The following is a 13,899-nucleotide window of genomic DNA, read 5'->3' on the forward strand; positions in this document are numbered from 1 at the left end:
ATGGGAGCTCCACTCCGCTCGGCCATCCTGACATCGAGTTGCCGAGCTGCAGATCACACCTTGGCTGCAGAGTGTCCATTTTGAAACAAGAACTTTGTTAACATTGTTACAAAATATATCCAAACAGTCTAAACAATACCAAAATGCTAACGTTGTTTAATTAACTTGATGAGCCTCCATTTATTTTCTTTTTTACCAATGAAATATCTCGGAAAATAATGTTTAACCAATCTCTATCATCACTTCAGAATTTCCATCAACATTTAAATGTCTGACATTGTCTATCTATCCACTTCTCTCTCACCCCAAAACAGCAACATGCTGCAATATCCAACTCACTTTCCCAAACCATCTAATCATATCCTCTGACCTTCTCAATATGAATTAATTTCCTTTATCAAAACAAATAAATACAGTTTAAACAGTTGTACAAAAAATTGTCAAATCATTTGTCAAATCTTGCTTAAACAGCTTTATGGTCTTTTATTATTATTTTAAACAGTCACAATAAAATATTTTCTTTTAAAATCAATAAATCAAAAATAAAATCTTCAGCGTCTATCCAATTAAATCTTCGAAACATTTCTGACACGTCCTAACAGCTAACCTAACAGCACTCAAACCTGCCGGGTTGAGTAATTACAAATCCTCACAATGCCAGTGAGAGCTCACCTCCCTTTGGACTTCACCTTCCGAATATATCCCACATTCACAATTGTTATTTCAATTTATCCAAAATCCCTATGGCTTTTAAATAAAACTTCAACACTTGCTTTCCCAAATGGACCCCACTTTAAACAGATTCAGTGGAGAGGGTTGGCCCGTACAGTGTAGCTCGCGACCCCTCACGCCACAAACACCAAGCAACAAGAAACAGGAAGTTCTCTCCACATCCGGAGGGAACATCCGGTGGGAGAAAAACGCTAATACAGGCAAAAACTACAGCTCGGCATTACACTGCCATGGCTTACACAGAACGCATAATTTTCCCCGACACACATTGCTATCAAACACATGATACATTTGCCTCATTAAAAGTATATTTCGGATTCATTTCATTTTAAGTTTGGATGAGAATTTGCAATATGACGAGGGGAAAGGAATGATTACCAAACAATTTACCGTTAAACGCAGATTAATGCAATGAAAAGGTCAGATTTAATTGCACTCAAGTTTGAAAGGGTGCTGAGCCGATGCGCGATTACGTCAACACGCACACTCATGAGCATTGTGTCTCATAGACTCGCCTGTGATCGTGTGCGATCACGTGACAAATATTTTTACATAACCTTAAAATGTTCATTTTTCATCGGAATTGTTACAGAAACCTGTGAAGGACGTCCTCAAACCTTCTAATATGTTATTCATCTCGTAGACCCTCACGATAAGCAGTCCACCACGGGACAATTATCGGGCTTTTGTCGTGCCTGCTAAACCCCGCGGCATCACGTGACCGGCAAAAACCCCATAAAATATCAGTTTTTTTTCCAGATTTTCGACAATCAAGTATTAAGCATGCTTAACGACCACCAAAAATGAAAACAGAATTTAAATTGACTTTAAAATGAACCCGTAACGTCGATCGAAGCAAAAAATCTCAGATCCCCACAGTAATTCACACGATTATTGAATATTATTTTTCAGTCAAAACACCATGATATTCAGCCATCCCCAAACAATCTTTACATAATTCAACAGCTTAGCAAGTCAGGCTTGCATAGACTCCCCTCCTGACCACCACGCGTGATTCCAATTCCCTATCGAGTTCACACACGCACACACACCTCTCAATCCAGCAAAAACTAACACACAAACGACATCCGCCCCGCACTCAAAACACTCCGTCCACACATGCATTCCCACAAGCTTTCAAAGCCAAGTCCACGTTTCATTGCAGTGAAATGTATTAGACTCGCACAAGTTTCATTTCTCCACTCACTCAGCAACACATGCATCTCAATGCAAATCACCAGCCACGCTCCCAGACGGTCAATCACCTCCTGCACCCTACAAAACGTTTCGTGCAAATCATTGCATTTACAAATCCGTAACACCTCCACACAATACAATACAACAAACCAGAAATACAAACAGGTAACTCGACGAATATTCAGAACACTTATCTATTTCCCACCAAGCCATTCTCCTGGCTCATTTACCTCGCCCATTTACCTGTGTCGGAAATATTGCTTGCACGTCTGTCTGTCTCTGTCTCTCACAGAATCAGGTCCATACCCGTCAAACATATATCTCACGCATGTCCTCTGCGTGGTCTGTTGCATGTCGCTTCGTCATGCCCATTTAATTACTCCTGGCTCCTCGTCGAGCCTCTTCTTACACTGTGCCATCTGCACTCCGAACTTTATCACCAAAAGGAACCTAATTACTCCTCTTCTCCTCCAGCACTTTTCTAAATCAACAATAGTACTTATCGTTTACTTTAAAACAGACTCTCTCCGCAGGATCCTCTTCTTTCTATCAATAAAGTTATCTGACATGTACTTTCTGTTCGAAATGCGTTACCCACAAAGACAGGCCCACCATCGAGGAACGCTCTCTGCTTACCTTCGCTCAAGCACCTGCCGTTCCGGACCTCCAGGGACTGCCTCCAGGGGTTCAGCACATCCGAGCCATGGCACCAACTGCTGAGGAATTATTTCCTTAACCTCGTTGTGATCATTGTAGAATTCTTCAGTTGTTGTGATGGTCTTATTTAACTTGCAGGGTTTTAACGTTTAGCCGACTCGGTTAATCTCGTTACTCAAAATGAAAGACACGCAGAGCAAATTGACTGTCAAAACCACAACAAGAGCACTCCTTGAGAGAACAATTCTATTCTTTGCTTGTGAGTTCAAAGACTCAGATGTCAGCACCGACCAGTTTATTCTCACCCTCACACAATGAACTTGAGAGCCCCCATTTTTTGTGGAACCTTAATTGGGTTCTATTTTATTTCCTTACTTTTGGTTAACCGTCTAACCGATTCAAATCAAAGACACCGATTAATTCATTTTTCCACAATGTGAAAGTACATCACATCAGAGAGTTTTATTTTAACTTGGTACTTGGTCAGTACCAAGGAGCACAAGCCACTGAGATGCTATACATCACACGTGCTTGCACTAAAACAAGATTACATTTCCAGGCATTTATGTACTTTCATGGGAGAGTGGAGGGGGCTGTTAACACTAACTGCAATACGTGTCTTCTCGGTGAGAAGCACATGATGTAATTACGGCAAAAGTTTGCTGTTATCAGCCCAGGTCACATTGTTCCATAGCAAGACATTCTTTTTTTATCAACATTTAGGGCAAAAGACTCTTGGCTAAAGGGAAGCATAACTGACATCCAATTCGATTCAGAGCATCGAAATTAAATTTATATAACACCAGCACAATTACAATTTAGAGTACATTCATATAATTATTTCTTCCACAGTGGAGATAAGTGCTTATCTTTCATTTTTGGATGTGTATGCCATCACGCACTTTCATCTCCCAAGAAGCGAGGCATACGTCAGGGTTGATATGATGGCAATATCTTTTTTTATTGATGTGTGTACATACATATTTTGTTTTTGATAATATTGTTACGGCTGTGGAAATTCGCATTACACCATAAAGGGTCCTCAGGTGAGATATATCGGTAAGTCCATGTGTAGTTAGCCCAAACCCGTTGTGTGGAGGGAATATATGTGATCCATTCGGGCTGCGATTCTCCAGTTCGTCGTTTTTCTTTTGCTGTCGTTAAGTTTGTGCAAGAACAACAACGTACATCGCCACAACAAAATCTCAACGATCACGCTATTCACTACACGACGCCAACAATCACGCCATTCACACCACGACGCCACCTTCCACAACTACACTACCACATCTTCGCGACTCGCCATTCAACGAGCACCGTGCGGTCACGATCTCCGCAAGGAGCGGAGTGGCAGCTTGAATATCTCCCGCCCAAAACGCCCGTGCTTTGGCATGGGGGAGGTGTGATTTGAGCCAGAGGTCAAAGGTGAAAAAAGATGGGGGCCTGATTTTGGGGGAATAATTCCCTGGCCCCGAGCCAAAACTGACTTTCCTCGTCCCCGGCACGGCGTGGGGAGGGGGGAACGAGAGGGCACGCCCCTTTTTGGGAAGCTTCCAGAAGGGAGGTGGAGCCAGAGATGGGGCTGGGCGAAGGGCGGAGCCCCACCCTACAAAAGGATGGGCGTGAAGAGTCCTGTTGGTTGTTGGTTTTTCCCTTGTCCCGGTTCGAGTTGGGCTCTTGTTCGGTCGGTTGTCGAGGGGTGGAGAGTCCTTGCTCTTGGTGTGTTCATCGGATCGCCCTGGGAGAAGCTCGAAACTGAGAAGGCAGCTCGAAACGAGGAGGAAGCTCGAAACCGGGAGAAGCTCGAAACTAGGAGAGGCTCGAGACTGTCGGAGCAAGGATCGTACTGTGTGTGCATCGTCCGTTCTGTTCGTGGTTCGGTTGAGCACGGGGCTTCTCAAGCCAGTCGGTGCAGTCCCTGGACGGAGCGCCTGCCATTCCCCACCCCGTCCACACCGAGATAGCGGCGAAACCTGGTCCAGTTCCCCCAAAAACCCGTCCGAGCTGTCGGGCGGACGACGCGAGCTACGTGCGGCACGAGCTCGGTGCACCACGCCGGAGGGACTCGAGGCTGCGGTCGTCAAGGCTGGACGACGCGCCCATGGAAGTCACGACTTCTTTTCTTTTGGGGTTTTTGTGTAAAATTCTGTGGGTGGTGCCAGTCTGTGAAGTAAAACTGTGTAAGTGTTGCCGTGTGTAAGTCCTATTGGGTAGTAGATCTGCATTCGTGCATTGCTTTTGTTTCTTTACCACTGCATACGTGTGTTTCTATGGTTTCATTGTATTCCTGTGTATTGCTTTTTGTGTATTACTGTATTATACATGCCTTCCGTGCTGCCGTATGGTGCGGAATGAATGTGCTTGTTCAATTGTTCCTGCTTTGCTTCGTCTCATTCTTTTAATTGACTCTCCATCCTGCATCACGTAAGGGATTCGTAGTGGGTTTCAACATCCCGGTAATTAATCGGAACCGTCAAGGCCGTCGATAACTCCGCTCAGTTATCCCTGTAATACGGAACGAACCGCTTAAGTGGTTAGTGTCCGGAGTTGGTCTGTGGCGTGGTCCCATCCCTCGGCAGATTACCCGTGCGAGTACCATAGGTATATCGACTTTCGGCGATTTACCCTATCTCGCGCGGGTGGACTGCGGACTGGGTGGTGGTGGGGTTAAACCCCCACCCGTGACTGGTTTCTGGCGGTAGTCCCAGGTGTGTCACGACTGAATTGTCTGTCCGGTGGGTGACGCGGTCGCGATTCGAGTTACGTGGCCGATCGCACGCCGGCGGGCGCGAATTCGCAACAATATAATATGTCCTTTCTGTGATTATTATAATAAAAATATTATTTTTATTTATAAAATAAATAAAAATTCTGTATTCTTATTATTAGCGATATTACCGATACCCAATGAAGCCCTCATACACAGCTCGTGCGTAAGAAATAATGCTGTCGGGATAAGAAATAAACATGTCTCGATAAAAACAAAGGTATTGTTGCGAATTCGCGCCCGCCGGCATGCGAACGGCCGCGTAACTCGAATCGCAGCACGTTGCCCACCGGACGGACAATTCTGTCGTGATCCTCTCGGACCAACGCCGGAAGCTAGTCACGGGTGGGCCTTTCGACCTCACCACAATCGTGCCAATCGGCCACCCGCGTAGGATAGGGTTGTTCGCCAAACTCGACCTACCTAAGTACCCACGCGAATGGTAAACCGGGCGATCGTACCTCGCCGCAGGTCGACTCCGGACATGAGCCGCTTGGGCGGCCCGTTCCGTACTATCGGCATAACCGAGCGGTGTTATCGTCGACCTGGACGGTTCAGATTAATTACCGGGATGTTGCACCCACTACGAATCCCTTCCGTGATGCAAGATGGAGGGTCAACGGAGAAAAGACAAAGCGAAACGGGCACAGTTCAACAAGCAAGCATTTTATTTCCCGGCACGCGGAAAGCATGCATATACAGCCATACACAATCAAAATGCACATAAAGCAAATGTAAGAGTTAAAACCGACTACGTGCACACACGGCAACACTTATACAGTTTTACTTTACAGACGGCGCCAACACACATTTACACAAAAGCAAATCGCAGCACGTTGCGATTTGCTTTTCGCAAATCGCAGCACACAAATCGCAGCACACAACAAAAGCAAAGGAAAGAAGCCACCCTCACAGTCGAGGAGGCAGACAGGCCCATAGGCCAAATGTGCGTGGGACCTAGATGAGCGGCTAGGTCCGCGAGACTAGGGAGGTCTTACCCGCGTCCTCGTGACGCGTTGGTGGGCAAGCCGTAAATGTGGCCACGCCGCTGTGCCCCGACTCCGTGCCCCTTGGCGGGTTTCGTTGGCACCACGTTTGGGGTGGGGTGGGAATGGGGCCCCCTTTTTGCACTATCTCAGCGCGGGGGAAAGGGGGAATTTTTGATGCCCTGGGGGAGGGGAGTGGCTGGCTGGCTTGGGTCCCACGACGAGACGAGCGATCCCCCACACCGCAACCTCGTCGCCGACTGCCGTCCTTCCTGCCTCGGACCTGAGCTCCCTTGCTTGCAGTTCCACCACGCGCACTCAACTCCGCCAACGCAACGCTCCTTGTCCCCCAAGAGCAACCTGTCGACGACACTCTCCAAGCAACTCCAAAACCCAACTCTTCAATTCGCCTTGCGCTCGCCTTTTTATAGGCGACAGGAGCAGCCAATATGCAAATTTTAGGATCAGAACGCGATTGGAGGCGGGGCCACGCCGCCCCCCCCCCGGTCAGCCATTGGTCGGGCAAAAATGGGCGTGAACCTCTCCTGATCCTAAAATTTGCATATACGGACTTCACATACACACGCTTGAAGGCGGGGCCAAGCCGCCCCGCGCTCGCCAATTGGACGGAGGAGAAATGGGCGTGAAGCGTTTATGATCCGAATTTTCCCCTCGGAAAGGCCGCCATTCGCGCTCGCGGCTCGGTGCGTTCGGCACCAATCGCCGAACGGGCCCGAGACAGCCCGACGTTCAGTGTGCACAGGTGGTGCGGGAATGCCCGCAGAAGCGATGATGTGGGATGAATTTGTGAAGGTAAAGGCGAAGGTGGTGGAGGGTCTTCTGTGGTGAGGGTTGGCATTGTGGTTGTTGTCTGCGGGTTGGAGTGTGGTTGTAGTTGGTGACGATGGCTGGCGTGGCGGTTAAGGTGGTTGTTGTGTGATGGCAGTTGAGACGTGGTTGGTTCAAAATAATGACAGAAAAGAAAAAATTGCTAACTCAAAGCGTCGCAGCCCGGATGAACCACATAAATTCCCTCTATACAACGGGTTTGGGCTAACTACACATGTACCTCTGGAGATATCTCACCTGAGGGCCCTTTATGGTGCAATGTGAATTTCCACAGCCGTAACAGTATAATGACCCCTTTTAGTGAATTTTTCATTCACACCCTCTTTTCCTCGAATGCATCCTGAGTGCTAAGCGAAGTATTACTTGAGAGTGTAGGAGCCAGTTGAGGTCACTTCGGCTGTCTTGATTTTTCTTGGTTTACAGGTGAGGGTGAGATTCGTTCTGAGGTCAAAACCATAGCCACGAGTGCATCATGCCTTGGAAATGTCTTGGTGATGATTGGTGTCATTCTGGGTCTACTAGCCGGTGTTGTCCATGTCATATACCTTGGCACACTACATGAGAATGAGCTCTGGTTCTCAAACATCCAGGTAAGATCCTGGTGCTCAAGAACCCTGACCCTCATGCGTTAGTTTCCATAAATAGAAGATGGAATGATGAATTATTTACTTTGTATTATCAGGTTAAAGGTTAATCTATAATATAAAAGTAGCTCGTTTTTGGTATGCCTGCACACTTGCCTGCGTCCGTCCGTCAACAATTGTCCTCTAGCGGATACAACAATACACAATCAGTAACGCGGCATGCATGTACACGCGTACATGCAGCATGTAAACTTGCTTCACGTACACACATGCACCGATACGATACGTGGTTATTCATCTATATTTTTAAAGGAGCCGTGTCTGTCTGTCTGTCTGTCTGTCTTTGTCATGGTATAACTTGAGAACGGATTAACAGATTTCAATAAATCCAACTATGGTGGATTCGGAGAACTTCAGGGAAGTTTTGTGACGGAAAAAAAAAAAATTTGACCCAAAATAAGTTACCCACCCAACGGAGTTTTCAGGAGTCCACACCTAATTTGGCATTGAGTACAAAACCTGAAACATGGTAGACATTTATGGTACTGATAAAAAAGACTGGCAACCTAGAAATACAATGAAATGCTCAAATTGCATTTAATTCCTCTCCCCACCTCCTCCCCTATTCCACCCACCTCATCCTTCTAGTGGGGGCAGATAACAGCAATTTTTGAGAGGAATCATGCAAATGATACAATCATCAAATTTGGCACATTTGTTCTCCAGGGGATTCGAATCAAATCTGCCTGATTGGCCATTTGAAAATCCAAGATGGCAGCCATTTTTCAAGATGGCCACCAAGTTTGCCTCCCGAAGTTGACTTTTTGCTTAGAAGTATTTGTAGTTGTCCGATTTGCATGATCTAGGTGTGGATCCCTATGTTTTCAAGCCTGCTGGAGTGGATTTTCCTGTTTTTAAAGCCCCCTGACACACACTTTTTTCTGATTTTGGACCACTTTAATGATTGGCATATGAAGCTAAGGCCTTTCTGCAACCAGGCCCTGGCTCATAAATGTTCAAAGTTATGCATACCATGCGAATGTTCCTCCAGCTGCTACTGTCCACATTTGCAGCTGCAGAGTGCTGTGCAGGGGAGCCCTGACTGAAAGCTCTTGCATCTCCGGTTGCAACCTTTCTTACAGGAACACTTAGTCAGTTCCTGACAGCTGGCTGCAATAGGGGGAAGTGTTGTCAAACATATCTGCCAAGTCTCTCATTTCTCTATACATCTCCATTCAGCGGGACTGCTCGTGTCTGGACTGGAGATGGTTGCCGGGCCCCAGATGATCCCAGCCTGATAGGCCGTACGCTTTGCATGTTCTCTGAGGGCTGCCTGTGTTGGCGGAATTGAGTTGTACGGCCTCTACTTGTGGGCAAAGAGATCCAGTCTTGCTCCGTCCACACCAGTGGCTGCGCTTGATCTGTCATACATGAGGACAACGAATCTCTCCAGCCTCTGCAGGTCAAGATCACGAATCTATGTTGGATGCTGGCTGAGATTGGTGAATGTTTCAGAAACATCATCAAAGACGTTCCAAGTCTGCCATGCAGTTTTCTTCCCTTTACCGTGGAAGGCAGACACAATGTCACATCCAGTGAACGCATGGAAGTATGGGATCCCTCTAGCTTTCTCGGGCCCTATTGCAGAAACTACCTCATGGACTGGAATCCATCGTGCCTTGGCTCCTTGGCCAAAGGCAATCCACATGTTCTCAAGACCTAGTTCCTGTAAGGAGGGCAGTACAGATATTGCTATGACTAGTACGTCCATGTCATTAGCCTTAATGATAATGGACTTGCTACCATCCGTCATTGCATCCCTGGCATGTACAAATATTCGAATGTCAGCTTCTTCATGACAACATGGAGACACAGCATCCAGTGAGTTCCTTGTGTTGCTAATGGCATCTTCTCCTTTTGTGACAATGACTGTGCTTGTCGTCTGTGCTTCACACATCTTTTCCACGAGGAAGTGAAACAGCTCAGTCTTGTTGCTGTCATCTCGAAGAAAGCTTCTCCAGTTAATTGGGGTCTTACTGGTTCCTGTCACTCTTCTGATTCCTTGCCCCCTTTTCGACCTTGCCTCGGACTTCAGACTTGACTATCACTGGCAGTTTTCATCTCACTTATGTAGGTGACCAGTTCGGAGAAAGCAATTGGATATGCTTCCTTCCAGTGCTCCTGTGCTTTCTCTTGCTCCTGCGCCTTCAGGTAGTCTTGTTCTCGGTTATACAGTGCCACCAAGCAGGCAGGGTGATATTTCAGTTCTTGTGCTACGACATCTCCTACACTCAGTTTGGCAAGGAGTTTTCTATCACTGAGTGTTTTTTCACATTTTGTCATTGCTTCTCTAAGCTCACCCCCTTGGGTTTCGCAAAGGAAACATTCTTGTGTTTTAGCTTCTTGGACCATTCGTGGGATCTTACTTCTACTGCCCTCATCACTAGCACCTGCAGGGATTGATCTTTTTCCAGCTCTGTATGACGTTGTGTTGTAAAATAGAAGCCTGCAACTCTCATGATATCGTGCCTTGTTTTGTCTCAAGGTTTCCTCTGTCCCACCACCTTCGTCAAGTCTTGCAGGGTCTAGCTTGATTGGTAGTGCATTGAGTGAGTGAAGCAGAGGAATATTCCTTGCCAAGTTCATAAACCCATCATCTCCTCTTTTGGCAGGATTGGCCTCGGGAGACTTTAGATCTTCTTTCTTGTCCTCCTGCCATAGGCAACACTTGGTCCAGACAGTGTTCCATGATTTACCAGTAGAACTCGCGTCAATGGCCAGTATGACGTTCAGGGTCGAGGGTTTATCCTTTTACCACCCTGTACATGTGTAATGGACACTTTCCTGTATGGGATACAACTTGGTTTATGCATCTGCCCTACATCTTGTCCGATCGTTCATCCAGTGTCATAAGTCCCATGCGATCTGCACACCATCCAGATAATTAAAACCCCGTTATCCTTGGCTCGGCTCTCCCAAGCTGGCACGTCCTATCGATTCAGGTTCGGCTGCCTAACTGATCCAGGGTTGATTAGGCAACATTTGGGACACTAGTAAGTTGTTGCAGTTTGATGCCAACAATGATGCCAACATACAATTCCTACTTAGCTGACACTGAACCCCATGCTGAGTTTCACAGCAGTGATGTCACCAATGTGCCTTGCTGGTGCCTGACAATCACTCCTTCAAGAAATTCTTACTTGGCGATGAACTGGAAATGTTGATTAAAGGACTGGTAAGTGGCCTGGATTCAATCAGCACATCTGTTTCATCAACTTCGTGCACTTCGAAAATTTGGAGCTAGATGAACTCCATCACACGCAGAGACCTTCTGTGTGCTACCCTCATCTAGTTTAGCCGGCGAGCCAACGCGGTTTACCAGGGTGTGGCCGATGCCGTGCACTAGCAACTTCTTGGAGCCATAGATGAGAGTTGGGCCAGTGATGAGGACCAGTGCCAATAGTCCATCCAAGGGATGTGGCTGACTGCTGAAACAAAGGTACTACTTCTAACACTACACCCCATGCATAAGTAGCTACTACTACATACATGTTAAGTCATGCAAACGTATGAAAATAGTAAACAAATGTGAAAAATCAGAAAAAGTGTGTGTCTGGATGCTTTAAAAACAGGAAAATCCACTCCAGCAGGCTTGAAAACATAGGAATCCACACTTAGATCATGCAAATCAGACAACTACAAATACTTCTAAGGCAAAAAGTCAACTTCGGGAGGCTAACTTGGCGGCCATCTTGAAAAATGGCCGCCATCTTGGATTTTCAAATGGCCAATTGGGCATATTTGATCAGAAAGCCCTGCAGAACAGAAATGCCAAATTTGATGCTTGTATCATAATTTGCACGATTTTTCTACCATCTACTACATTACTCCCCACACCCCAAAAAGGGCTTGCTTAGTGTGACATACTGCCATGGCATTGTCCAAAAATCTTTACTTCGTACAATGTGACCTGCATTTCCTGTTTGCTCATCGTAGTGCTTCATGAACTCACTAATTGATATGATGTACCATACCCTTTACAGAGTGTTGGTGCTGCCGAAGCAGTTTCTTGGCAAGGGTTATACTGGGTGGTTTGCCATTGCCTTATCAGCATTGTTTTCCATGCTCTATCCTTTTAAATTCTGAGTGTCAAGCAAGGAAGCGGCATGTACTTTTAAAGTCTTTGGTATGACTGAGCCTGAGTTCGAACTACCAACCTCCCAGACTCAGAGTCGACGCTCTGTTATGCAACCGAGTCTGGTGAACTGGCCATATATAATAGAGAGTTCATCTCTCTGCAATAGCTCAATGGATTTTTAGGTTTTCTTTTTCAAAATCTATTTCTACCTACATCACTCACCTAAGATGGACGGACGGAGGTTATGTTTTCACCCCTATCTGGCAGTTTGTCGGTCTGTTTCTTTGTCTGTGAGCAGGATATCTCAAAAAGTTGTGCATGGACTCGGACAACATTTGGTGGACATGTTGGGTGTGTGACAATGGCAAATTGATTTGATTTTGGTGAAGATCCGGATCTCGGTACGAGAATTTTTAAGTGATTCTTAACCATCGAGAGATCGAGCCAAAAACGATTTATAACATGATCTCTCAAAAAGTTATGGATGGATTCAGAGGAAACCTGGTGGACAGGTTGGGTGTGTGACAAGGACAAGGTGATTCGATTTTGGTGAAGATGGGAATCCGGATCCGAATACGATGATTTTTTAAAAGTGATTATTCACCATTGAGAGATGGGGCCAAAAATGATACAGAGCATGATGTCTCAAAAATAACCTGTCCTCCAAAATTGGAATTCCTTATATTTATGAAAGCACATTCACAATTTGTATTTCATACGGTTGATGTGTAGCACCCCACAATAATGCAACCACATTATTGTGATCACAAATGTTAAATTGCATTTTGAAGACTAGCGTTGATTTATGTTACTGTATGGTGTTTTGTATTCCACCAGGAGGTGGAAAGGGAGATTTCCTTCCGTACCGAATGTGGTTTATACTATTCTTATTACAAGCAGTTGCTCCAAGCTCCATCTTTCAGTCAAGGTAAAAACTTTTTTTTCAACTTCTTATAGTCTTCTTGTAGTTGATTATTTTTTGTCTATTAAACCTCAACACTACCTTTTGTGAATACCTTCAAATATCACAATTTGCTACTTTACAAAGAGCCAAGATACTTTGAAGTTCCTCATCAGGGACATGTTAGGGAATACATGTGTCATTAGTCAATAGGTTTTAAAATAGGGGGGGGGGGATAATTAATCCAGAAAAAGTTCATCCAAAAGTGGCTTTTTAAATAACATTTGAAAGTTAAAATGTGAAAGGATGATGGAAGAGCACAAAAAATGTGGCAGGATGGGTTTACCGAGATTTGGAGTTTACAGTCGAGGATAAACTCCTTATGTTTGGAGTTTTGATTAAAAATCAAAATGGGCCCACAGGAAAATCTGAGAATGGACATTGTAGGGAATCGAGTTCGAGACGGGGTGAAAAGTGGCAAATAGGTAAGTACACTTGGGCCATTGGAGAAGAACAGGGTTACTGAAGAAGCAAGTGCAGAAACACTGCTGGAAAGGAAAGTGAAACAAACATGCAGCGGGGGGAAAGCAGGTACAAGGGTGGAGGTTGACATATATGCTCTTTGCCAACTTGAGATGGATTAGGGAAACATGCTTGAAGGCAAAGACTAAGAGGGATTTCATAAAATCTGTCTAGCTCTAAGAAATGCATGTATCCTTATTGGCTGAGAACCTCAGTTTCTTTTGGATTTGACATTAATATATTCGCCGATAAAATAACCTGAAAGCATATTGATATAAACTCTTCCTTTTTATTTTCTTTTTTCTTTTAAAGCATCAAACAAGTTGTTTTGTGTTTTTTTAAAAATCTATTTGGTGGCATTCGTAATAATTGGTAACATTACATCTAACAACAGAGACAGGACAGTGCCAGGATGATCAGGATGCATTAAAGTGATTTTGCATATGATGCAGTGCCTAGAACAGGTAAGGCAAATGGGTGGGGGGTTAGGTTTTATTCACAGGGGAATCAATTAGAAATCAAAGGAGGTACTTTTGACATTGTACAAGAACTTGGCGAGGTGTCAT

General features: G+C 45.3%; 1 protein-coding gene across 6 annotated transcripts in view; it reads left to right on the top strand.

Moving 5' to 3' along the window:
* The window catches only part of DPY19L3 (dpy-19 like C-mannosyltransferase 3), an 86,704-nt gene that overhangs the window by 20,140 nt on the left and 52,665 nt on the right, over positions 1-13,899 (top strand). For all 6 annotated transcript variants that reach the window (XM_085888238.1, XM_085888237.1, XM_085888235.1 and 3 more), the window contains exons 3-4: positions 7,612-7,778; positions 12,748-12,838. In XM_085888238.1, coding sequence (XP_085744364.1) covers positions 7,612-7,778; positions 12,748-12,838 — 258 coding nt within the window. The remainder of the gene's footprint in view (positions 1-7,611; positions 7,779-12,747; positions 12,839-13,899) is intronic.

This window comes from Eptatretus burgeri, chromosome 7, assembly GCF_056783735.1.
Source record: "Eptatretus burgeri isolate ZD-2024b chromosome 7, Ebu_testis_v1, whole genome shotgun sequence".
Lineage (NCBI taxonomy): Eukaryota > Metazoa > Chordata > Myxini > Myxiniformes > Myxinidae > Eptatretus > Eptatretus burgeri.